The sequence below is a fragment of the Zootoca vivipara genome, chromosome 15 (assembly GCF_963506605.1).
Source record: "Zootoca vivipara chromosome 15, rZooViv1.1, whole genome shotgun sequence".
NCBI classification, from domain to species: Eukaryota; Metazoa; Chordata; class Lepidosauria; order Squamata; family Lacertidae; genus Zootoca; species Zootoca vivipara.
Genome location: NC_083290.1, coordinates 26,266,923 through 26,294,140, shown reverse-complemented (window position 1 = coordinate 26,294,140; position 27,218 = coordinate 26,266,923). Strand labels below are relative to the sequence as shown.

General features: G+C 43.2%; 1 protein-coding gene across 3 annotated transcripts in view; it reads right to left on the bottom strand.

The window, feature by feature from the left end:
- Positions 1-1,318: 1,318 nt before the first annotated feature.
- The window catches only part of BCO2 (beta-carotene oxygenase 2), a 72,342-nt gene continuing 46,442 nt past the window's right edge, over positions 1,319-27,218 (bottom strand). The window contains exons 1-12 of one of the 3 annotated variants that reach the window (XM_035139663.2): positions 26,420-26,891; positions 16,799-17,003; positions 15,246-15,457; positions 12,964-13,079; positions 11,921-12,023; positions 8,442-8,573; positions 7,054-7,214; positions 5,152-5,319; positions 3,953-4,090; positions 3,384-3,566; positions 3,174-3,284; positions 1,319-2,277 (exon numbers count right to left, since the gene is read on the bottom strand). In XM_035139663.2, the coding sequence (XP_034995554.2) occupies positions 2,161-2,277; positions 3,174-3,284; positions 3,384-3,566; positions 3,953-4,090; positions 5,152-5,319; positions 7,054-7,214; positions 8,442-8,573; positions 11,921-12,023; positions 12,964-13,079; positions 15,246-15,457; positions 16,799-17,003; positions 26,420-26,588 (1,815 nt within the window). In that variant the 5' untranslated portion in view covers positions 26,589-26,891 and the 3' untranslated portion in view covers positions 1,319-2,160. Of the gene's footprint in view, positions 2,278-3,173; positions 3,285-3,383; positions 3,567-3,952; positions 4,091-5,151; positions 5,320-7,053; positions 7,215-8,441; positions 8,574-11,920; positions 12,024-12,963; positions 13,080-15,245; positions 15,458-16,798; positions 17,004-26,419; positions 26,893-27,218 lie in introns of those variants that run through there. The other 2 variants (XM_035139664.2, XM_035139665.2) reach the window with 2 other exon arrangements.

The window sequence follows — 27,218 nt, the reverse complement described above, 5'->3', positions numbered from 1 at the left end:
GCCTACAGAAAGTGAGTGGAAAGTGACAATTTTGCCACTGAACCCCACGCTAATAGCAAGTCAAGGAATGGAGAGGTAAGGGTATACCTGTCCTTATGTTGGTTCCTTAAGAGTGTGACTAGGTTCGTTATTGGACCTTGGAGCGCTAACAAACCATTGAGAATATAAGGTTTTTGTATTAATTTTAGCCAATACAATCTAATGAAAACGGGAAGCGGGGCTTTGAGACGAGCAATTTCTATAACCCCAATAGTTTGATTGTTCTGTTGTTTCTTCCCAAAATTTCCTGGCTGTTTCCCATTTTGTTTATTCTGCTTAATTAAAAGTTGAAAAAAATATACCAGTAATCCAATTACTAAACTGTTTATCCTTCTTTGCTTCCTTGTTATCATGGCATTTTGCCTGGTAGCAAGCATTCTTTAACAGGAGATATTAGATTTTACCAGTCACTAGATTACATGTACTGCTCTTTATTCAAGGTATTAGGAGCTCAGGAGTCTTCCAGGACACGTTTGAGGTAAGATTGGTACCAGGGTCAAGAAAGTTCAGAATGGGGATCTCCTTATGCCAACCTTTTTACTTGTGCCATGCTCTTCAGTAATAAGCCATAGAAAAAGTTCAGAATGACACCCCCCTATACACACACACTGCAGAGACACATACACACCGCGCACACACACACACTGCAGATTCTGTTTTTGAGCCTTCTTGATTTTAATTTTAGTCTAGTTTTTTGCAGTTTTAAACTTCTGTCAGGGGTCCTTTACCTTTTTTATGTTTTAAATTATGGCTGCAAGTCTTTAGTGACAATTTTATTGTTTTATCTTTTTGTTGACCGCTTTGAGGTTCATCTACATCAAGCGGTATATAAATTTTATTAAATAAATCAATAAATAGACAGACAAATGGTGTGACTCACTATTAGGCAGTTTTCTAGGTTCCTGGTGCTCTTCCCAGATGTTTTGGACTACAGCTCCATTCTGGGTGGGGTGGGGCCCCAAAACATTTTTAGGGTACCAATGTGGTGAAGGTTGACCTAATTAATGAAAGCAACATCTCCAGGCATGGAGGCGGTCTTCTGGTTCTTAGTATGCTGCCCCTGGGAAGAAGAAGACCTCGTTTCCACCTGTCAGCTCCTGCAGGTGCAACAATGTGTTACCAAAAAACAAAACATGAATCCCTAACAGAATCAGGGCATCCCTTTCTCTGTCTGTCTCTCTCTCCACCCCTTCATTTTTGGCAGCCAACTTCTCCAAAAGAGTACAAAGCACATGAAAACATTTTTGTTGTTATTGAAAAGATTTGAAAATATACAGAATATGTCCAAAGCGTTTTAATTGCATTTAGATAAGTAAATCTCAATATAGATAATATAAAAATAAAGGCTAAACAATTAGAATTGTCCAAAAGGTTAGATTTGAAGTTGATATCGCTTTGAGTGCCTCCTTTAAAAAAATCGATTTATGGTCAATATTTTTCTTTCATTGGCAACAGCTCTCACACTCATTAACCTATTTCCTTTTGAACATCTCTGTGGATCAGAATAGTCCCGATAACTCCTCTAGAAGGCCTGTTTATTGAGCTGATTTGCTTGCGCAAAGCTTAAGAGGTTAGTCTATGGTGTGGTCTTTGCAGAGTATTCTTTCAAATCTGTGGCAAGGTTACACAGCAATGAGCATTCATCCTGATTTTCTGGTGGGGTCCTCCTGTTAATAATTTGTTAATCCCACAATTTCCCAATGCATTTCCCTGTAACTTTCCAAACTTTAAAAGGTCAGTTTGTATGTGGGTTTTTTTCTGTACCAAGGAAAGGGTTGTAGATCAATGGTGGGACACCTGCTTTGCCTGCAGAAGGTTCCAGGTTCTATCACCAGCATCTCTTGGTAGAGCTGAAGCCCTGGAGAGCCACTGTTGGGTCAGTGCTGAGCTACATAGCAATGGTTTGACTTGGTCTAAGACAGATTCCTGTGTTTAATCTGCCTTAATTCTGCAAACCTAAATTCACAGATGGACTTCATTCCCTCCCTCAAATAGTGACAGCCTGAATTGGCACCCCTAGACAGGTTAAGATTAAGTATGTTGTCAAAGGTTTTAAGCGCAGAGCATTGTAGAGCAGACGCTTTCTCCTTCCCATTCTGCTATGTGGCCACTGGCTAATCTCTATTGACCTGGAACAAAGATGCCATGAAAACCATAGGGGAACTGGACAGGAACTTCTGCCCGGCCCAGTTCAGTAAAATTCTCAGCATCCAGAATGAGCAGGAAGGTACCTCGATTCTGAAACAAGAATGGTGGTCAAAGTCGAACAACAATACTGAAATGCAGTGTTATCTCCCTCCCACCAATGTATCTTCCCACGATGCTCTTTTCAATTCAATTAGGAAGGTGAAACACAAAGGAACAGAGAAGCTGTACAGGGTGCTTCCACATGGCAGTTTACTGTGGGCTCAGCACTGTCCATGCATGCAAGTTTTGCGCAGCTCCCTTCCAAGGCCATCCTCCTCAAAATTCCATTTCATATCCTCATCTTGCCCAAATTTGAACCAGACTTACCATTTGCCCAGGGCTATTTCACTTATCGAAGGGACGCAGGTGGCGCTGTGGGTTAAACCGCATAGCCTAGGTCAGCGGTTCGAATCCCTGATCAGAAGGTCAGCGGTTCGAATCCCTGTGACAGGGTGAGCTCCCGTTGCTTGGTCCCAGCTCCTGCCAACCTAGCATGCTGGCCACATGGCCTGGAAGCTGTACGCCGGCTCCCTCGGCCAATAAAGCGAGATGAGCGCCGCAACCCCAGAGTCGGTCACGACTGGACCTAATGGTCAGGGGTCCCTTTACCTTTACCTTTATTTCACTTATCAAATATTCCACAGAAATGGTAAATCCAGATTAAATGGGAGAAAACTATATGGGATTAGAATTTTGATGAGGAGGACGTCACGTGGACGCTACGCAAAGGTTGCGAGCAGGAACAGCACCAAATCCACACACTGAACTGCTGTATGGAAGTACCCACAAAGTTCTTGCATTTCAAAGCAGAACACAGGATCCTTCTGTACATACCAGTGTTCACTAGAGATCGTTGTTATTGTTGTTGTTATATATTATATTTTCCTGGTCCTAAAATTAACGTTCAGACAGTGGCCCATTTATATAGGGAACGAAGACCAAATTACCTGCTTGGCTGTGAGCACAACGGACAAAATAATCCCACGATCTTCTGCAGAAGAGTTAGGTTCTGGCACAAACACTGGCTCTGAAGGATACATTCCATCCTGTCGCCAAATCTTGCAGGCAAAAACAAGGGGACAAAACAGGCTCCTTATTGTAGGTTTTAAGAGACGGCTCTCACCCACCCTGAAATTAACTGTGTTACATCCTTTTACCTTCATCTCCTTGGTCTTTACGTCAGTCTTAATCAGTGAGTCACCAACCAAATGCCCAAAGCCACAACCATAGAAGTAACGATATTTCTTCGTATTGTAATGAGAATAGTTAATCTGGGGGAATTCGAGACCTCCTGCTTCCTTGAGGTTCTCATCATGTAGACTTTCATATGTGCACCAGATCTGGAAAAGGAATCGGCACGTTATAGGTACATTGCCTTATACTAGGTAAGCCTGTTTCTCCATCTAGCCCAGCATTGCCTTCTCTGACTGGCAGTAGCTCTTCAGGGCACCAGGCAGTGGTCTTTCCCATGACCTTTGGATCATGACCTTTGGATCACTGATCCTTTGGAAATGTCAGTCAGTTCCTATATTCACATGCTTGCTAAATTGGAGCCCAGTGTTTACATTTTCTTTTGGCAAGGAACAGTGTGGCGGCTACTGCATGTAGGAGCAAAAGGGATGTTGGTGGGCAAGGCAACCACATGGAGAGCGAGTTCAGCACAATATGGAAATGTCAGGCATAAACGGTAGCCCCTATAGCATCCATTTGTACAGAGAGTACATACCTTCCCATTGGACTCTTTCATGGCCGTTGCTGATGTGTAGGACAAGGGGCTGAGATTCTGTCCCACAGGTGCACTGGGATCCACACTGATGGGCAGAACAAAGCGTCGTGGATACGGCCTTGGCACTGAATTGTAGGCCTGCCAAGGAGACAGGATGTCATTGCAAAAAGAAGAACTGGTCCCTTTTGCAGGCCTGGTATGGAGATAGGGAGCAAGAACCAACCAGTAGAGAAATAGAATTCCTTGGCCTCCCAGCTTGGGCTCCTTCTTGGAATAAATTTGATTCAGTTCTGATTTTAATGCAAACCTGCACTTTCTAAAATACAGTGGTACCTCGACTTACAAATGGTTTCGACTTCCGAAGACCACAAACCCGGAAGTATTTTCGCCGCGCGTGCGTTTTGCGCAGGTGCAAAATGGACACTTACGAAGGATTCGACTTCCGAAGGTACCACTGTAGTATGCAAACCAAAATATAGCTACTCTTTGTTATTTGCACTTCTCTGGATTTTATGCTGCAGTTCTCCAACCACATAATGTGTACAAAATGTATTCAAAGATCGTGAAATGTTAAAGCGCACCATTGATGATTCAAAGCTTCTTCTGTAAGCTGGAGATTTCAACCGCTTGCATGACTAGCTGTCAAGTGCAGCTACAAGCTACACGTGCTTTGGGCACAGAACGGCGTTATAGCCAATGCCAGTCCAAATCAGAGTAGACCCATTGAAGTTAATGGACATGGCTATAAGTTCATTCATTTTAATGGACCTGTAGGACTAGCACTGAAGACAACTCATTGAACTGAAATGCTGCGCTCATGACTGCAACCCCACACCCACAACAGCAGCACAGCTGTACTTAACATAGTTAATTATGCACCAAACTCCACCCTCGCAGCATGTAATGAGAGGGAAAGGGAATCTTGGTCCATGAAAAGACATAGCTGACTGCAGCAGGAGCTGTAAATAGGCATTCCTTGCCACTGATGCCGTCTGCCTCAAGTTGCAATGCTAGACCCAGGAGTACTGCCCCCCCCCCAGCTATGGACCTGCTCCTCCGGAGGGAGTGCCACTCTGCCTACAACAGGCTGCTTACCCAATTCCTGAATACGAGAACCACCCACCAACACTGCCTCCATCTTGCCAAGATTCAACTTCAGCTTACTGGTCTCCACGGCTGCCTCCAAACATTGGCTTTACCTGATCCAGAGCCTCGCCTGCCTTATGGAGGTTTTGCAGCCGGTAAACGTCAAGAGGGCTTCCATCATCTTGACAGCATAGATCAAGGACGATGCATCCTTGATCTTCAAAGGCATTGATTTGATGGAAAAACAAGAGAGGCTCACTGCAGTACGGCCCGGGCAACACCTGTGCAAGGGACACAAGACATGCCAGTGTCAGGCCTTCAGTGACACCTAGAGAACATTCCACAAAGCACCCCCTCTGAAAATCTTAAGTTATATATTTCAGCGTTGCTGGAAAGGATTTTTTTTGTTTAATATATTTTTATTGAGAAAATTTTTATAAAGAAAAAGAAGAACAATAACATATCTTACCATATTCAAACATTCAAAACCTCCACACAAGAAAAAAGAAAACAAAAAATATTTACAAATCAAAATAATAATTAAATCTAACTTAATTTCACTCATGGACTTCCTCGTGCCCCCTATTTAGCAATTCATTGCATATCCTTTCTCGCAGGTTCTATTCATTTTTTATATCCATAATTACCATTATTCCCTTTTCTTTAAACTTTAACATCCATTATATAATTCTAATCTATATTTAAAAATCTCTCCCTTAATTCTCAACCTGCAACATGCACAATTGCTTATATTTCTCTTCATATATCAATTTTACAATATTTTTTATAATACATTCTAAATTTCTTCCATTCTTCTTCCGTCTTCTCCTCTCCCCGGTCGCGTAGTCTTCCGGTCAGGTCAGCAAGTTCCATATAGTCCAAGGATTTTGATATAGGGGCAAAAGTAGGAAGTCTGCCAGCCAGCTTCTACTTCATAGCCCTCTGCTGCTACAGGAGATGGCTAAAGTATCACACTTCACAAAGAGTGAAGGGGCAGGGTTGGGGGGCAATAGTTAGCAATGTCATGAGATGGTGCCTTATATACCTGGGGGGGGGGAATCAACAGTCAGATTCCACATGAGGAATCTGATCTGTCAAGCTCCCCAGCCCATGGTAACCTAGATGATTGCAGAGTTTGTCCAACATGCAAAATTTGTACCAGGTGTGCGGGTTTCGGCGCTCTGGCAAGAATCTGGTTTTGAGAAAGTGAAGTGGCTATCAACTGAATTCATGTTGTTACAATGGAGGCAGACTGCAGAAGCCTTGCAGGAGTTTGAGAATATATGATCCAGGAAGGTGGATCTTTAGTTCCATCTAGTGCAGCTTTCTACTTCCCACAGTTGACAGCCAGAGGTCTCTCAAATCTCATAAGCAGGGCTTGAATGCAATGAGATCTTTCCCAGTTGTTTATTCCCAGAAGCTGGTATTCAGGGGTACATTTTGAAGAAGTGAAATTCTTCAGGGGCAGGGAACTTCCAGCCTATGGACTGAATGTGGCCCCCACATCACTCTATCAGGCCCTCTAGACTTGCCCCAGGCCATGCACTCCCTGGCCCATCACTGCATCTTCCGTGAGTGCTTCTGCCAGGCTGAAATGTGGCCTTGGATACTGTTATACATACAGTATCCCTTGTGCGTTTGCCCATGAGGGCAGATCAGGCATCCCCAAACTGCGGCCCTCCAGATGTTTTGGCCTACAACTCCCATGATCCCTAGCTAACAGGACCAGTGGTTGGGGAAGATGGGAATTGTAGTCCAAAACATCTGGAGGGCCGAAGTTTGGGGATGCCTGGGGCAGATGGTTCCCCAAGCTGCAGAATGTTCCTAACCCCCGATATGCTTGCAGCTGCATTATGAGTGGGTGACATGAGCTTATTCCTTCAAAACTCAAGTAGTCCACAGACTTGGCTGCTGGGCAGTTCTTCAGCAGCTAAATCTATTGTAGCAAAAGTCAGGCACTGCCCAGAAAAGAAAAAGAAAAACGGGCCATGGGGCAGTGAACCCAGAAGACGTACCTTCCCAGTGAGCTTGTTCACTATGTGGAAGCGGGTATTGTGCTTAGGCTCCCAGCTGATCGCTTCCAAAAAGGATCTTCCAAGAACCTTGGCTGTGATGAACTTCCAGAGGTTCATTTTGAGTGGCTGCTCAATAAAGATCACATAGTTTTCACTCATTCCTACAAACAGGAGACAACAAGGCTCAGGAGAAACACTTCCAGTAACACTTCCTAAGCCCCTGCTGCTTTGCTTTCCATCATGGTCACGCCTAACTTTCCTCCTGCTATCTTGACCTTTCCTTGCCGAAGGAGTTTCATATTGCACCCAATGCTAGCCTCCCCCAACCTGGTGTACTCCAAATGATGTTGGACTACAGATCCCATTAGCCAGAGCCAGCGTGTGGCATTGTAGTCCAAAAGCACCAAGTAGGGGAAGGCTTCAATATGTAAAGCTCTGAATAAAATATATTTAATCAGAGTATTAAGTGCACTATTTCTATAGCACTTCTCACTATACTGCTTGTGATTTGTGGTAAGCAGTCCGCTAAAAAAAAAAAGAATACCAAAAGTGATCAGTATATTCCTGCAGCTGTTAAAAGTTTTTAATAATAGGATAACCTTCCCATTTCTTTGTGGAGCTGCTTTTTGGATTAGAGGAGTGTGGTCTAGTTAAATATTGTCCAAATTAAATTCCTACAGATCCCAAGATGTGTTCCTAATGCAGCTGCACTTTTGAAAACAGGACAGTGCCCTTCTGAAATAAGAGCATGGCTTAAACCTTTGTCTTAAGAACTTTATTTTTTAAAATGGAAACGGGGCTGTTAGCACATTTACCTGGGAGCACCTTTTGCAGTGCTTAGACAAAGCTTGTTGTCCTCCAAGCTGTCTGTGTTAGGCTCTCACCCTTCCTCCTTCATATGGGACATGACAGGAGGTATAATCTGTAGAACATGTCATATTTTATAATTTCAATGCTGCAGTCTGGCAGCATACAATTGTCCCTTTAGTAACCAAATCTCCAGGAAGGTCAGTAAAATTTCAAGTTAAATATCCCATGGAAGATAAAAACCCAAGGGAATCCCTGATGGTGGCTAAATTTCTATTAATATCAGTGAGAACAACAGGATTCCTCAACATTCCTTAAACTGGAAGGGACCAATCCAAGATAACTGTAGCTCTAACTGGTAATCTTTATGTTACACTTTTGAATCTGTTGTGCTCTGAGATTCTGGTGCACTTCTTTTCTTTTCAGTCTATTGGCTGCGTTAAAGTGATTGGATGAATTTCTATTCCAACCCACTGACTAGGCTTTCATGACATCTGGCTTTGACTCAGAGATGTTCCATCCTTGCAACATTGATTATTGGTACATCTGGTCCACTTAAAACGAGGGCTGGCAACTCTCACCAAAACTGTGGTAATAGGAAGGTTTCATCTTATCCTCTGGCTCAATAGAACACAGCACTTTTGCACCCTGCAGGCTAGAGTCATCGGAGCCCGACGTCTGTGGGGGGACACAGATGATGTTATAGTTGGAGCCTGGAAGAGAGAGAACGCATCTACTATTTTTTATGATGATTTTTATTATTAGTAGCTGCCCATCTGACTGGGTTGCCCCAGCCACTCTGGGTGGCTCCCAGTAGTAGTAATTATGATTATTGTGATAATGATTATGATTATGATTTATTACTTATACCCTGCCCATCTGGCCGCGCCTCCCTAGCTACACTGGTTGGCTTCCAACAAAACACAGTAAAACATCAACCATTAAAAACTTCATTATACAAGGCTGCCTTCAGATGTCTTCTAAAAGTCAGATAGTTGTTTATTTCCTTGACATCTGATGCGAGGGTGGGCACCACTACTGAGAAGGCCCTCTGTCTGGTTCCCTGTAACCTCACTTCTCACAGGGAGGGAAGCACCAGAAGGCCCTCGGAGCTGGACCTCAGTGTCCAGGCAGAACGATGGGGGTGGAAACACTCCTTGAAGGATACAGGGCTGAGGCCATTTAGGACTTTAACGGGCAGCACCAACACTTTGAATTGTGCTCAGAACATGACCCGGCCAGCAGTCCAGCTACAGAAGGATCTAGACTGGCTTCGTAATGGTTGACGTGGGGTTTTGGAAAGAAATGCATGACTCAAGGCATTGCGATTCATAAGCCTCCATGTTTCTAGTTGAGAGTAAGGGGGTGCACACTCCATGCCACTGATTTGGATTTGGATTTAATATAAGAAGGTGGGAGACACAACCTCCAACGCATAGTTGTGAAACGATAAGCACATGAAGATTCTGGGCCAGTTCAATGTCTTATTCATGTGACAGAAGCCTCTTATTCATGTGTTAGGAACACCAGCCATCTAACCAGAAAGCGCTTGCCAAACTCCCATGCTTTCCATGACATTACAGCAGCTTTCCTGAACCGGGGGCCCTTCAGATACTGACTACAACAGATGTGCTGGGGCTAATGGGAGTTGTAGTCCAAAACACCAGGTTGAGGAAGGCTGCCTTAGAGACTGCAACCACTTCTCTCCCCCATCCCTTTTCCCTTCTGCATGACAAAGATGTCTGCAAACGTGGCATGAAGGCTGGCAACACCAACCCTGCCACATGTGGGACTCCCTTGCAGATGACCGCAGTGCCTGGAGGCAGGCAGTCAAGTCATGTATCCAGAGGAGAAATAACCGCTGGGAGAAGAGAGAAGCAGAGAGAAGAAATGCCATGGCGCATCTGCAGCAACACAACCGGACGCCTTCACCTGCCCCAGCTGCAACAAAACATGTCTCTCCTATATCGGTCTCTATAGCCACAGCAGGCACTGCAACCATCCAACAGCTTGACCTCATTCCCAAAGGCGCACTCCTCCATTGTCTCCCAACACAGACGGATGCCCACCATCTCTTTTTACATTGTAATCCCAAGGAGCCAGCAAGGAGTGTTGTTATTTTTATGGATTTGTAAACTCCCCTGGGAGCAGTTCTGGCTGAAGAACAGAGTAGAAATGCTTGGGATAAATAAATTGTTTTGAATAAAACCAGAAGAGAAAAGGAAATCTATTGATCACCTTCCCTGACCACCACCACGACCCATCTTCAGCAAATCAAAAGCCCCTTGCCTTTGTCTGCTACCAGATGCACTGGCAAAGGTATTGCTCTCTGACAGTTCCAAAAAGAAATAGATTAGTCAGTTGGCAGCGCAGTCCAGCAGAGTGACCAGGGAGATATATAAAGAGCAATCTGCATCTGCTGCAATCTCTGCATATAAAACCTTTGTTTATGAAGTGTCTGTCTTGGCAAAAGTAATGCTTGAACGATAATGCCAGGTATAGACAGACTCTGGCCCTCCAGATGTTTGGGACTACAATCCCCATCATCCCTGACCACTGGTCCTGTTAGCTAGGGGTGATGGGAACTGTAGTCCCAAACATCTGGAGGGCCGGAGTTTGCCTATGCCTGGATAATGCAGTAGACATCTGATCCCCCCAAACTGGTGCTGCCTTAGGTACATTCTGAACAAAAGTGAAATATGAGTTGCAGGAAAGAATGCAAAACTAGTTCTTCTACATTGTTTTCCAAGTCTGCCCCAGATGTTTTATTATATAATGACAGGAGCCTGGCACCTTTCCCTGCTCTTCACAGAAGCGAACAGAAGCAAGTGAACAGAGCAAGTACATTGAAAGTTCAGCAAATTCACAAAGTTGCTGGGAGTAATTGGAGCAAGTTGGCTGCCGAAACTTCAACAATGCAGGGTACTGGAAATTTCTTTCAGGGCTCTCCTCCTGCAGTACTTCTCTTCATTGCAAGCTTGATATACATGTGTTGTTGTTTAGTCGTTTAGTCGTGTCCGACTCTTTGTGACCCCATGGACCATAGCACGCCAGGCACTCCTGTCTTCCACTGCCTCCCGCAGTTTGGTCAAACTGATGTTCGTAGCTTCGAGAACACTGTCCAACCATCTCTCGTCCTCTGTCATCCCCTTCTCCTTGTGCCCTCAATCTTTCCCAACATCAGGGTCTTTTCCAAGGATTCTTTTCTTCTCATGAGGTGGCCAAAGTATTGGAGCCTCAGCTTCACGATCTGTCCTTCCAGTGAGCACTCAGGGCTGATTTCCTTAAGAATGGAGAGGTTTGATCTCCTTGCAGTCCATGGGACTCTCAAGAGTCTCCTCCAGCACCATAATTCAAAAGCATCAATTCTTTGGCAATCAGCCTTCTTTATGGTCCAGCTCTCACTTCCATACATCACTACTGGGGAAACCATAGCTTTAACTATACAGACCTTTGTCGGCAAAGTGATGTCTCTGCTTTTTTTATATAAACATGTACCCCCCCCCCAAAAAAAAAGAGTAGCTGTGTTAGCTACTGTTGCAGAAAAGAACAATAATTAATGTGGAAGAAGGCTTTTCCTGAAGCATGGAGCAGTCATTTTATGGGATATTAATTATGGGATATCTGTAAAATGTGTTTTCTTTATTTTTTAGAGTTTGTTTTGTTGTACACTGATTTGATGGCCTCAGGCTGTAAAGTGGTTTATAAATCTGTAAAGAAAATATATCAGAGGCAGTACATGCAATCCAGGGATTCTACTGCTCTGTCTCAAACTTGTGGAGCAAGCTTCTGGTATCCTTGGAAGTTGCAGGAGAAGCTCTCCCACGGAGCACAGTTGCCTACTGGGTATATATAAGAAATAAGGCAGCCTCTCGGGTAATCTGGTCCTGAGCTGTATAGGGCTTTATATATTAGTACCAACACTTTGAACCTGGTCCAGTAGTGAATGGAGCTCAGCACCCACTCCATCCCTAGCATAGAAACATCACAATCTCATACAAATGTCATGATTCTCCTAGAAGTCAGACAAGTCAGCCTCTTTTGAGCCATACAATCTCACCATGTTTTCCATACGAGTTGCCCATGTTATACGCTGTCCCGTCCAGGTCATAGTGTGGGTGGGCAGTTGCGCCGTTCACTGCAATGTACTTTGTCCAATCCACCTGCAAATGCAAATATATATGTTTCCTTTCAGGGTCTAGGTGGAAGCGATTCATTTATAAATATTTCTCCAGCCCTGGTATAAGCTAGACACATGGCTCTCTGCCTTTGCAACTAGCTGCGAATAGCACTCATTGGCTACCTCTGCTAATCAGATTTCAGTAAACAGACCCTTTCGACTTCTTCACAGATGCATGTGTCAGACAGAGGGCGCATGCTACAGTCTCATACACACATGCAGAAGATTGGGGTGGGAAAGGGTTGGGAATCTGCTGGGTTAGAGAATGGGCTCTACCATTTCAAGGGAGAATTCATTTCTGGGTGGTCCTTTTTCTTCTTCTTCTTCTTCAAAATAGCCATGCCAATAGAAAACTTGTACAGTGGGGGGTGGGGATTGTGATAGAAACTGCCTTTGCTAACCTGGACCCCCACCCGATGGGAGTTGCAGTACAAATGACCTGAGGGGAAATGGCTACACTAGAAGGTTTCTACCTGCAGGGCTAGCTTTCTACTTTCATTGAGTTTGGAGGGAAACATTCAAAAATGGGATCCCTCACCTGCAAACTGAAGCAGCAGAGGCCATTCTACCACTTCAGGTCTCAAGTTATTCCCATCTCTGCCACATCTGCAGACCAGAGCGGGTCTGAGTCTCAAAACAGCAAGTCTCATCCAAGGTGGCCTACCCTTCAATACGGCTTATTTCTACTGCACACAGAGACTTAACTAACACCTATGAACCTTTAACCTCACCCTGCAAGTGCTGTGATCCAGCTTCCTCCTCCTGAGACCTTAACACCACAGGCCCACTCTATTCCTTCACCTTCTAAGAGCATAAGGTAGCATTCCTGGACTCCTGGGAGACGCCGGAGAACCACTCTCAGTCAGAGTGAACCATACTGGGCTTGATAGACAAATAGCCTGACCTGAGGCAGGTTCCTTTACCTTCTCCTTTGTTTCGAGGGTTTCCGGATCGACCTTACGCATTAAGTTGGTTTCTGTGCTGACGTAATAGTCGCCTTTGTAGACCACGTAGTTCACATTGCAGTTGTCCGTCATTTCTGGAACAAAAATCCCAGATTGGCTTGTGGGTGTGATACAAAACACTTGGGATCACTGGAGTTGCCTCGACGCTTTTAAACCAGTGGTTTTCAACCAGGTTGCCATGGCACCCTGGGATGCCTTGAATGATGGTCAGGGCGTTGCCACGGGCAACACTGTCATCTGTCCCTCTTTCCTTCCCTCCCTTCTCTGATGCCCTCTCACATCTCTGCCTCCCAAAGGCTTGCACAGCTGTTTATTGCATCAGCCCTGGCTATAAGTTCTGCAGGTGAATGGCGACTCTGGGAGGCACCTCTCTTTGGGGTGGGGGGGGGGGCAGAGACCGGGGGGGCAGCAGCAGCTGCAGGGAGGACTCCCAAAGAGAGGGGGGAGGCGAGGAGGCTGAGGGAACACTCCACAAGGGAGGCTGTTTGAGGTTGTCAGCTCTGCAGGCAAGGGGTGACATAACTGAGCTCCTGAGCCCCACAGGGGTGCCGCAGAAAGAATGTAGTTCAGGCATCCCCAAACTGCGGCCCTCCAGATGTTTTGGCCTACAACTCCCATGATCCCTAGCTAACAGGACCAGTGGTCAGGGAAGATGGGAATTGTAGTCCAAAACATCTGGAGGGTCGAACTTTGGGGATGCCTGATGTAGTTGGTCAAGGGAGCCGTGGACTCAGGGCCGGCCCTACGGCAAGGCTGGGTGGCGCAGGGCGCCAGGCCACCAGGGGGGCGTCGCGCTATGCCCGCCAGACAGCCACACTGTGAAACGTGGCCGGGGGGGCGCCAGAGGGATCTTCGCACCACGGCACCAGATATGCTTAAGACGGCCCTGCGTGGACTCAAAAAGGTTGATATCCAAATCAAAGTCTAAAATGTGCTGGAAATGTAAAGAAAATGAGGGTACTTTTTAATCATATGTGGTGGTATGTAAGGTGACAAAAGACTTCTGGGAAATGATATAGAATGAACTGGGGGGGAGGGGAGAATGTTGAAAATAACATTTCCTAAGAAACCAGAAGCTTTTCTTTTAGATATTATAGGACCAGAGATCCCGAAGGACCAGACGAAACTCTTTATTTATGTGAGCACAGCTGCACAGACTCTCTTAGCTCAGAAATGGAAAGATGGTACAACTCTGACCAAAGAAGAGTGGCAAACAAAATTGTTGAACTATGCTGAGATGACGAAACTCACAGGAAGAATGAGAAACCAGGAAGAGGAGGTCTTTAATAAAGAATGGGGCAAGTTTATAATTTATTTGAAAAGCTATTGTAAACAACTACATACATTGGTAGGACTGACAGGAAACTTGTAGTAAGAATTTGAACTATGGATTGGCAAAGGATTTATAAAAATAGAGTTATGATAGAGATGCGGATGGGGAAATCATTATATTAAGATCCACAATGAGGGTGGGGAGGGAAGTCAGAAGGGATTATATGTTTATGTTTTTAATTCATTTATGTAAAATAGAAAATGAAAAAATAAAGTTATCCTTGTCAAAATTGTTTGTGCCTCCAGGAGTCACAAGTGAAAGGGGGGATGGGGTGGGGGTGGGGACACACAAGTGGTGGCAACCTGTGGCAACTGGCCTAAAAAGAGAATCACTTTGGCTGTTTTTGATATGAGCCAGTGAAATGGTCCCTTCCTCTTGGCTCATTCTCTTGGATAACTGTCAACACTGTGAAAGCTCAGCCCATTGCAACCGAATGAAATACGCTGCGGAGTCTCAGTAGAACTGATTCAGAGGAACCTGAGACATCCCTTTTACTTGAATTGCCAGGCAGCTATAGAGGCCCTACGGGGGCAGGGGGAGGGTAAAAAAAGGCACCAGAGATTCCAAGAAGTGTCTCCTCCTGGCATTCTTATTGCTAAAGAAAGGATTTTAGCAATGTCCGGGAAAGGCTGAGCAAGCCTATGAAAGTTGGAACAAGAACTGTGGGCGCTTGGGAAGGAAACAGAAACCAATTACATGCAAATGAGATGAAGCGGAAAGGTGCTTATCTCAATCTCCAGGTGGAAGGGTGGAGGAACAGAAAGCTTTTTGTGTCGTGGGATCAAAGAAGGTAAAAGATGTATCAAAGCAGTTGGGAAAAGTGTTAAAATATATTCTTTGCTTGCTTATTCTGTAAGGTTAGTCTGCGTTGCATTGCAAGGTTTAATAAACGTCCTTTTACACTTACGTGGCACTTCAAACCTTGACATGAAGCGCTCAAAAATGGACTTGCAAGGGTCAGGCATAGCTAAGGTTCCAAACTCTGAGACCATGATCCGGTTGTTCCGGCTGTTAGTCATGTAGGAATTGCTCCTTAGGAACTTGCTGTTGTACTTCACAACTCCATCCTCAATGTCAAACTGGTGCATCAGAGACATGCCATCAAACCAGTGGTTATACCTTCCATTGGAGAAGAGAAATCTAATCAGGGAGGAAAATAGGAGTACAGGGTGCTAATTTCACCCATTTCCCCTTTTCAGCTCCTGCCAACTTTAGGCATCCAAGGCAGAGGGCCTTCTCGGTAGTGGTGCCTGCCCTGTGGAATGCCCTCCCACCAGATGTCAAGGAAATAAACAACTATCTGACTTTTAGAAGACATCTGAAGGCAGCCCTGTTTGTGTTTTTAATATTCTGTTGGAAGCCACCCAGCATCATGGCTAGGGAGGCCTGGCCAGATGGGCGGGGTTTAGGTAATAAATTATTATTATTACTACTACTACCTACTTAGATCCTCACTGATGATAAAATGTGCACATGCAGTTCTGCCCATGTAAAATGCACCTATATACCAAAGTAACAGCAAGAAGATCAGGTACAAGCTGATTTCTGGGAGGGAAAGGGAACTGATGAGGGCACACAGGTGTGTTATTTCCTCTTTTCCTTCTCAGCCAGGTAATAAAGGAAGGGGAAAACACATCTCCCAAACTTGAAGGAGTGTCTCCACCTCCATCGTTCAGCCCGGACACTGAGATCCAGCGCCAAGGGCCTTCTGGCGGTTCCCTTACTGCGATAAGCAAAGCTACAGGGAACCAGGCAGAGGGCCTTCTCGGTAGTGGCACCCGCCCTGTGGAATGCCTTCCCATCAGAGGTCAGAGAGATAAACAACTACCTGACATTTAGGGAAGTTTTTTGTCTGTGATATTTTAATGTACAGTATTTTGATGTGTGTTGGAAGCCGCCCAGAGTGGCGGGGGGAGACCCGGCCAGATGGGCGGGGTATAAATAATATATTATTATTATTATTATTATTATTATTATTATTATTATTATTATTATTATTATTATTAGGAAAACACTTGCTTGATGGAATTTATGTAAACTTCACACAGAGTGAGGAGGAAGTTCAAAACCGATGAATGCAAATCTCAAAGGACTGAAATGTTTTTCTTAAAAACTTCCTTTTAGATGAGGGAAAAAAGAAATGTTTATTAATAAAGAATCTGTCTCGAGGATACTGCCTTGCCTGTTAATCCTGCCACCACTAGGGAGATGGTGGGGGGGGGCAGAATTGTCTAATCCCTAAGGACAAACGTTGCCAGCTGTGAGCAACATGGTTGTTGTATTTTCGTTCTGGAGACACAATTGACCGAACAAGCTATGTATGAAAGAGCATATCACTGTGTAGCTTGTAACTTTTCTGGGTGACTTCTATGGCCTGACCCCTAAAGAGATGCAGATTTTTATCTCTGAGGTTTAGAATCACATGCAGAGCACAGCCACAGCAAACCAAGCAGGGCTTACTTGTCTTCTCCAAACTCAAACTTCCCTGGGCCAACCCTCAGCAGCTTGCCCTTCAGCCAGGTGGGGACGTGCCCCTCGATCTTCGTAGGAATAGCTTGAGCTGTCTCTTCTACGCTGGAGAAAAATGGTGAGATGCATTCCAAGCCCTTCCGGTTGCTGAAGGAGACCTGCTGCTGTTTCTGGGTCAATCGGATACTTGGTACCACTGAGGAGACAAAAGCAAGAAATTAGCAGACCAAAAAGGAATATGGGTGCCCACCAATTTACCTGGAGGTTACATTCCAGGCTCCCATGTGCATAAGTGAAATCGTGTAGGCTGCAACCTATGTAGTCACAAGAGCATGTTATGTTGTAATACTTGGGTAAAGCAATGCATTTTCCCAGAAACTAAATAATGAGTCCTGGCAGGAGGGGCACACAGAGAGTTCTGTCTCAGTGGAGACCACCACCAGTGTCAAAGACCTCTTCTTCACCAAAAGGTAAAGGTACCCCTGACCATTAGGTCCAGTCGCAGATGACTCTGGGGTTGCACGCTCATCTCGCTCTATAAGCCGAGGGAGCCAGAGTTTGTCCACAGACAGCTTCCGGATCATGTGGCCAGCACGACTAAGCCGCTTCTGGCGAACCAGAGCATCACACAGAAACGCCGTTTACCTTCCCGCTGGAGCGGTACCTATTTATCTACTTGCACTTTGACATGCTTTCGAACTGCTAGGTTGGCAGGAGCTGGGACCGAGCAACGGGAGCGCACCCCGTCGCAGGGATTCGAACCTCCGAACTTCTAATTGGCAAGCCCTAGGCTCAGTGGTTTAACCCACAGCGCCACCCGTGTCCCTCTTCACCAAAGGGTGGGCCCAAATCTAGCACTATCTCCCCCCCCCCAGCAATGAACTTCTATGGGGAAAATAAACTCATGCACTCAGAGACATGACTGGGATGTCAGGGTTTCCCAGGCTCTCAATTTTCTGACCACAGCTCCCCCATATTTCTGTTCTAAGGTTTTGATTAATATTCTATTTGATTTTTATTGCATGTTGATAATAGGCATTTATTTTTTTGCTTGTGTTTACGACTGCAGTTTGTGTAAACCGCTTAGAGATTTTCTTACATTAAGCAAAGCAAACAAACAAATTTGCCCAATAGAAACCTGCATAAAAAAGCAGAGGGAGTACCTTCCAGGAGAAAAAATAAGAATAAAACTCACAGAACACACCAGCCTAGGCAAATTAAATAAGGTATATGGTTTATACCAGCTATCAACCACCATCTACCAATGGACATGTTTGTCTTAAGTGTAATACTTAAGAATAGTAATATTTTCACATGCGGTCTAATTGAGTCTTCAGCAGGGATCAGCATTCTAAAACCCCTTCTTATATCCTTAAGGATCAAGAAGCTTGAAAGGGGAAATCCACCTGCAGGGTTAAAGTAATTATCCCTTTGGTGGTTAAGCTCTGGTAAAATACATTCAAAGCAGAAAATCTGATGTGATGTGTAATAATGATGTAATGAGGCAGAACATGGAGCTGCCAATATTCTTTCAACAAAGGGAACAACATTCCCTTCTGGGCAACTTTATGAAGGTCACATGCCTGAGATGGGTAGAGATATGTATATTTTACCTTTGTACCGCAGGCGAGTTTTGACAAACACTCTCACACACTGTTGGCACATGGAATGTGCCAAATGACAGTAAGAGCTGTTCAGCAGTGGAATTTGCTACCAAAGGAGTGTGGTGGGGTCTCCTTCTTTGGAGGTCTTTAAGCAGAGGCTTGACAGGCATATGTCAATAATGCTTTGATGGCGTTTCCTGCTTGGCAGGGGTTTGGACTGGATGGCCCTTGTGGTCTCTATGACAGTGTTTTTCAACCACTGTTCCGTGGCACACTAGTGTGCCGCGAGATGTTGCCTGGTGTGCCGTGGGAGAATTACTTTATATATAGTCAATATAGGCACAGAGTTAAATTTTTAAACATTTTCTAATGGTGGTGTGCCTCCTGATTTTTTTCATGAAACAAGTGTGCCTTTGCCCAAAAAAGGTCGAAAAACACTGCTCTATGATTCTAAATGTGCAGCTCCCCAAGCGTGTAGGTTTGTGGCAGTGCAGTTTTGTGCTGGAAGAAATTCAGTCGGACTCCAACTCCTAAGTCAGTTCAGTCCTTTACTGACAGGTCCAAAGCATTATGGCAGTTTCCCAAAGATCTTTGTTATTAGCAAACCAATTTGTTATACAGGTACTGAGGGAACATTGGAATAAAAAATTAGAGATCTCAGTTTCGACCACACAGTGGGAAACTATTTTAACTGCTACAACCAGGGTGTCTCTGGACCTTAAATTGAGGCTATTACAACAAAAAATAATATGTAGAATATACTTGATCCCATTATGTTTGTTTTTTAAAAAAGGGCTGTCTAAGGTACAGTATCTAACTGTTGGAGATACAATAAGGATAATGCTTCTCTAAAACATATGTTTTCTCATTATCCTGTATTGAAAGAGTTTTGGCAGAAGGTAACTGAAACTATCAACAGAACTGTATGGAACAACCTTACATTTACAGAGCACAATATCCTCTTGAATTATATAACCAGCACATGGAACCTTACAAAAGGACAATACGAGTAGACTCTCTGTGCCCTTAAAAAGGTAAAGGGACCCCTGACCATTAGGTCCAATCGTGACCGACTCTGGGGTTGCATTATTGGCCGAGGGAGCCGGCGTATAGCTTCCAGGTCATGTGGCCAGCATGACAAAGCTGCTTCTGGCAAACCAGAGCAGCACATGGAAATATCGTTTACCTTCCTGCTATAGCGGTTCCTATTTATTTACTTGCATTTTGATGTGCTTTCGAACTGCTAGGTTGGCAGGAGCTGGGACCAAGCAACGGGAGCTCACCCCGTCACAGGGATTCGAACCGCCGACCTTCTATCAGCAAGCCCTAGGCTCAGTGGTTTAGCCCACAGCGCCACCTGGGTCCCTTACCAAACAGCAAAAAGACTGATACTGATGAACTGGAAAAATAAAAATGTGGCCCCGTTCTATGATTGGATTGAAGACTTATTCAAACTCGCAACATATGAAAGTTGTTTTTGTTTTGTTTTTAAAGGCAGTTCCACTATATACAGGCTTCTACTAGTAGAAGGTGCAGGCTTCAAATGCAAAGCAAGTCCAACTCACAGCATACAGACAGCACAGAGTTCAGTATCAATCTGGCAGAGCTTCCTTGCAGCGAAGCAAAGAAGCAATGTACAGCCCCCTCTTAATATACCGTACCCAAAAATGGCCACACCCTTGGCTGGTTGCCAGGTCAGTGACCGTCAAACACTAATCACAAGATCTGAAGGTGCAAGATAAGGGAAGCACGTCCACCAGCTTTTCCTTAATAGCAATTAAAGGAACCTCAACACCCCTTCTTAATTCTGATTAGGAAAAAATATGTATCAGAGCATGTTATTATGCCATTATATCAGCATTGTTCTGGCTCGACTCACAATATACAAATTTCATTAATCCTTGTGCCACATTGTCCTTGACATGTCTATATTTTATGTCCATGTGTTTTGTCCTAGACTTGAATTGTTCAGGCTCTGCCATGGATATGCCGGCCTGATGGTCCTCATAAACTGTAACAGGTAGCTTGGATTCTACATTCACGTCCGTAAGAATCTGCACAAAATAGGGAAGCTGGTTGTTCAATTCAGACAGAGCAGCATATTCCGCTTCAGGTGTAGACACAGATACCAACCCGTTTCCGGGATTTCCAACCTACTAGAGACCGTCCCAATTGTACTACAGTGGTACCTCGGTTTATGAACACAATTGGTTCCGGAAGTCTGTTCATAAACTGAAGCGTTCATAAACTGAAGCGAACTTTCCCATTGAAAGTAATGGAAAGTGGATTAATCTGTTCCAGACAGTCCGCGGAGTTCTTAAACTGAAAAGTTCATAAACTGAAGCGAACTTTCCCATTGAAAGTAATGGAAAGTGGATTAATCCGTTCCAGACGGGTCTGCGGAGTACTTAAACTGAAGCGTTCATAAACTGAAGCATGGGTGTAATTGGTTCCGGAAGTCTGTTCATAAACTGAAGCGTTCATAAACTGAAGCGAACTTTCCCATTGAAAGTAATGGAAAATGAATTAATCCGTTCCAGATGGGTCCGCGGCGTTCATAAACCGAAAATTCATAAACCGAGGTGTTCATAAACCAAGGTTCCACTGTACTATCCCAGCAGTGGACCTTCTTGTCTGTACATCATTTCCAAAGAGGATGACAGTTTTAAACAGTAGTCCTGTGTTGCTTTTAAATAGCGCCGAAACACTCTTTTAACTGCTTGCCAAGTTGCTGTGGTTAGCTTTGAAACTAACCTGCTAAGAACACCCACAGCAGTGTTAACATCTGGTCTCGACCTCCTCATAAGGAAGCTGTGCCTGGAGGAAGAACTGTGAGGGGAGAGGCTCCATCAGGCAAGGCCTCTTTCCACCTGCCTTGCCTCGCCCCCTCTGACCCTGGGACTCCTCATAAGGAAGCTGTGCCTGGAGGAAGAACTGTGAGGGGAGAGACTCCATCAGGCAAGGCCTCCTTCCACCTGCCTTGCCTCACCCTCCAGTCTCTATTTTTCAATTTGTATTGTATTGTTTTATGCACTGTGGCTTGCTGTTGTTTTATTGATTATTGTTTTGAAATTTATTGTAAATGTTAAGAGTGGGTTTCTGTTTAAATTTCATATGCTGATATTATTCTATACTATTTTAATGATTGTTGAACGTTACATTATTTGATTGCTTATTTTAAAGCTATGTTTTATTATCATATTTGTGTATTGCATTAGATTGTTATAAGGTTGTTTTGTATTTCATGAGATTCTGTTTCTTCAGCTTGTAAACCGCTTTGAGTATTGTATGATAGAAAGGCGGTATACAAATTAAAAGTGATGATGATGATGATGATGATGAAATGTACAACATACTGCCAATGGCAGAGTGGCATAGCTCCTAGTTTTCAAACACCACATTACTCTGCTTTTTGAAAGTCTGTCACCATGGGAGTTTGAACGCCTTTACAAATCTGCAAACCAAAACATTCTAACAGTTGTGTAATTCTCTTTTTCTGGCTTAGTAGAAAAATTCCCATCATTTACTCTCTGTACTTGGGCAAAAGGCTTTTAAGAAATGGAGCCAAGCAAAGAGCATCAAGTTATGATTTTATTTTGCGTATTCAATCTAAGTGATGTATTTGAGACCTATAGAATTTCAGTGCAAAACAATACACTTTGACAATCAAATAATTAAATATGTCACTTTTGTGTCTTCCTTATTTTTACTCCATGTAATAAGTCACGTATGCCAACTTGACTAAAATATTAGGGGTGTTGGGAAAGATAAGCTCTGCTCCTGATCTTAGCAACTGAGGCACCTAGTGCTGGTGAAACAGTTTATTCCCCACCTGCCCCACTTTTTATCCCCCAAACAGCTCTCTGAGGTTGACTGGTCTCAGAAACAGAGAGTGGTCAAAGACTACTCTGAATTCTTAAAGTTAAAAAGGGACTTGAACGCAGCTCTCCCCAAGCCCAAATTTCTAGACACCTGGTTGCCTCTGAACCCCAACCCCAAATCAACAAGGGGTGCAAAATTATGCATTTCCCTGCTTGGGCATATATTTAGGACCCACCTTATTTCTTTCAGAGCCAGCTGTTTTAATTTGCTTTTAAGTATTGTGTTTTAATTGTTGTAAACTGCCCTGGAACCTCAGGGTAAAGGGTGGATTAATAGCAAGAATAATTGCTGTGAAGCTTTATGCTCCAAGACATCTGAATTAGGCGCTCCAAGCATAATTTCTTTTTAAAATCATTAGCAACCAAGACCCGCTTCCTCTTTTCTACTAGCAGAACTCTGTGAACCCACCCAGTGGAGCAAGCAGCTTGCATTTTCTTTCTCTGCTCCAGTCGCAAGGGCCATAAGAAATGATGCCGGAGTTCTTTTTGCCACCTCTTTTGCCACCCAGCAACCCTTTTGCAAGTTTGTTTACAGGGCTAGTTGGGAAACGAAGTCAAAACATGGAAAAGAAGGAAAGGCAGCAACTTGAGGAGGGAGGGGAGAGAGAGTACAGGCCCCTCAAATATTTTATTGGGGCCCCTGAAGTTGGCACCTGTGGAATGAGTTCTAACATAAATGGGAGGACAGGGAAAGCAGAGCTGAAACTAGGCTTTCTTTCACCCTGGTCAAAGACCCAGTTTGGCACACACCTCGTGCATTTGCAAACACACACACAGGCCTCAACGGAACCCCTCTGGAAGCTTCACGGGGCAAAAAAAAACCTGGCTTACACACACACACCCCGTAGCTGTAGATCTTATTTGCTTCACTTACTTTTGCTTCCCCCTCTTTGTTTATTTCTTCCACTCTCCACCCCTCCTATTTCTTCCCTTTGATTTCTAGAATGTTTTGTCCCAAAAGAAAGTCTATCCTAAGCACACCTAATAGGATAATTCCATTTAACTCACTGAGGCTTAATTTGTGAATAAACATGCTGTAAATCTGGAGGACAGTTGGATCGAAATACAACACCTTCAAATTACAAAAGGCTCCCCCCCCATTGGGTTTTTTAAAATCTGTTAGCAAATTCCTCATTACTTTGCATATATTTAATTAGATGCTCGTGCTGTCACTGTTGCTTTGTGATTTATTTACACCCCTCCATCAAAATAACTCTTATTTTGGAAGTACAAAATGTTCATGTCTGTGAATTTTTTTATTTTAAAAAAACCTTTCACACTTTACCTGCTCCATTCCTTGAGAACTGTGTGTTTTTTTTAATTTTATTTATTTCATACAAGAATTTACAAAAATTACCATAAACAAACAAAAAATACAATAAAAAAATAAATTATTAATACATAATGGAAGTCAATTTTCATCTTTTCAAACACCCCACCACCCAACGCTCCACCCACCCTGTTGTGCTTTCCAGCCAATCTTTTATTGCACATTTTTCTCTTTCTTTACTCATATGCATACCTATGTCCTTACTATCCATTTTGATATTCATTTGTTTGAACCTTCATAAATCTGCTGAGAGGTCGGCATTCTCCACAAAACTTGGTATATAATCTTTGACTTTTTTCCAATCATGTGTGTGTTTGTGTGTTAAGAGGCAAATCAGAAGATGATAACACTAGAAACGCCAAGTATTTCTGAGGTAAATTACAGTTCAGTGCCATTAAAAACAAAGTACATGAATCTGGCAACTAAAGAATTCTCTCTCACTCTCATGCCAGTGCATGGAGTTGGCTCCGTTTTCTGGTTCGCCTTAGACAGCAAAATGTTTTGGGCAATTGCCTGCAATTTTGAGATTCGGGAAGCACTTTGCAAACTCATTGGTTTTGTGTCCAATGCAGAGGATCTCAGGCTGCACCAAATGCCTGGTATGGCAAAGAAGCAAACAACAGTCTTTGAAATTATAAAAAGTATTTAGTTTTGTCTCTAGCATTCACTAGAATTCTGGAACATACCTTTATAAGGGAAAGCAGAAGCAAAATAAATGTGGTACCCCTCATATTAAGAAAACTAGATATTAATTTTAGATTAGTCACTAGGTGTAGAATGATATAAAAATGGAGAATGTTTTTATGACTGCTGTTCGTGTGAAAGGCATTTCAGAGGAGAAAAGTTCAGGCAACGTCTGAAAATCTGGGCCCTGCTAGACCTGCGTGCCTGTAATACCCAGCAATTATGACAAGTTCGATGCACACAGGAAAACAGCCATGGTGGATCAAGATGGAAGATGCTGTTTTATGTCTGTGTCATTTTTGCACAAGCAGTTTTTTTTATACAAAAAAAAATAGTTTTTATAAAATATTTTCTTGGTTTACAAAAGTACATGTCTTTTTTTCCAGGTTGCAAAGTCCTTTGTGCAAGTTTTGATGCTGGCATTTAAGACTCTGGCATAATGATATATGTAGCAGAAGAACAGCCATGAAGCCACAATATAAATGAAAGCATTATACGTTTGGGCAAGCCACTGCTGGTGTGTGATAACCAGGTATTTTCCGGTTCCAGCTATTTTCTTCCTCTCTTCCTGACAAATAATGGTAATAATTCACAGCTACATCTTAAGTGGATCCACCCATATGAGTAATGACATTAATGTAAAATTGGCAAAAAGAAGTCCAGTCTCCTGGTTCCATTGCTGACTGATATACAATAAAAGGTAGCAGTGTGTGTGTGCATTTTGTTAGTTCTTTATTTTGGAGATGGGAAGAGTTGTATAAGATTTATTTCTTCTTCTTGCTTACTGCCTGCTACTCAACTTGTTTTGTGTATTTGGCCCCGCTGAAGACTACAAGGCCTAGCCCACTGCCTTGGGTTGAAAACATTGGCTTTTATTCATTTATTTTAGTATGCTAGGGAACTTAGAACTGTTTCAGATCGAGACTGACTGGAGGGAGGGGGAAGAAGATTATGTTATTTATGACTTCATACCATTGATGAGTACGTGCAAATTGCATAAAGCTGCTTTAAGTTTTGTCTTATGTAAATTCCTTTAGTTTCAAATATTTTATCTTTTGTAACTTGTTTTATCTACTATTGCCTTTGTAATATTTCATATCGTTTAATAATGCCACTCGGTGATTTGTTTCAGTTACAATCTTGAGCCTGAGGTTTTACTGGTTACATTCTATTCTCTGTTTTTAATGTATCTGAGATTTGTCAGCTATGGAAGTTACTGCTTTCCCACAATTTGTTTTTATTTTGCTTTGGGGATCCAATAAGTTGAAGCAAATAGGTTTCCATTTCCAGCAAAAGGGTAAAAAATAAAGAATAACAACTTTGGTAAGAATTGCTTTTTAGATTACTGCTGTGATTAAATGTTGTTTTTTTCTCCCATCTATGTATGCACAGCTCTTGCTCTTAAAACATATTACATTGCTGTCAAAATAGCATACGTACTGTCAAGCAATACATTACAGAAGAGAACTAAAAAACATATTACTCTATCACTCAAGGCATTTATCCTTACAAAGCTTGCAACAATGAAACTAGCAGATTCTACCTAAAAACACCAAAGCTTGCACAGCAGATGACCTGAATTTGCTATACAGTACATGGATAATTCCATTATTGCTTTCCTACTCCACCCTAATGAAAATTTGACAGCAGGCAACACCATGGCTTAAGGATAGCAACGCAACTTAACTAGGCTTTGAGAGTTCCGACCCCCTGATTCTAATGAGAAACACATTACACATTATTTTAGTTCATCACCCCCTAGGCTGACTGTTTTGATATTCTCTGATTTCTGTATTCTGGAGACTAGGTGAAAGCTTTGGTGTTACATGTTTTAAACAAGCGACATCCTTTTTTTATTTTTATTTCTTTTTAAAGCCATTCAAATTTCAGATTGCAACCTAATTGCAGAGATTGTTGCTGGCCACCGATGACCTCCCAGCCCCCAAACGGCACAATCTGAAATAATCAGTACGTGCGCTTCTGAATAATAACTAGACTCTAATCTTGTGGGTTACAGGCACAATCCCAAACAGGCCTCTGAATACAGTCCGTCCAATCTCAGATGCTGAAAAACAGCCCCTAGCAGAAAACTGGGAGGAAATGGTAATCTTACCTGGGATGTACTGGAGCAAAGACCAAAGAAAATCAGCCACATTCCTAGACAGGAGGCTGATGAAAGAGAACATGCGGGAAAGCATCTTTCGTGATACTGAACTCAGATATAGGCAGCATATACTGAGGAACCTGCATAAACCGTCTATGTGAAAGATGGTACAGTGCATCTAGTAATGATGGGAGTGTACAACCAGGCTGGCTGAACACATCATTTCAGAATAAAAGCCTGGCTCTGGCTCAGCCTTTTCTGACTGAACAAGGGCATTTAGGGATGAAGCTGAACAGAACAGACAGAAACAGTGATACCGGCTTATTGCACCGTCATTCTGCAGCATTCCATCTCCGCAGCTTTGAAAAGAATTTGGGGGGAATAGTATGGACTTTCCCAGTTAAGACTAAATAAATAAAGTAAACCTTGACGAGATGCCGGCTAAGTGACTTGTTTGTTGGTGTCACAACAACATCACAACTAGGGGAGCTTTTACAGCCCTTTACTTAATCTTTTCCTAAGAACAATGATATTCATTAGTGAAATTGTCTCATAGGTTAGCTAACCTTTAGTTTAAACAACTATAGTCTTATCTTGGGGAAGTTTATCCCTGACTGCTATGTAATTTTCAATTCTTTTCAGAGTTTACAGCTCCTGTTTAGTTTTTGATTATAAGGAAACCTCAGCCCCTAAACATTTTCCTTCTGAGGAAACAGAGATTTTCCAGTGAAACGAGTCACTTAGCCGGCACCTCGTCAAGGTTTACTTTATTTAGAGGTTACTTTGAGAAATTCATGTCTTTTCTATA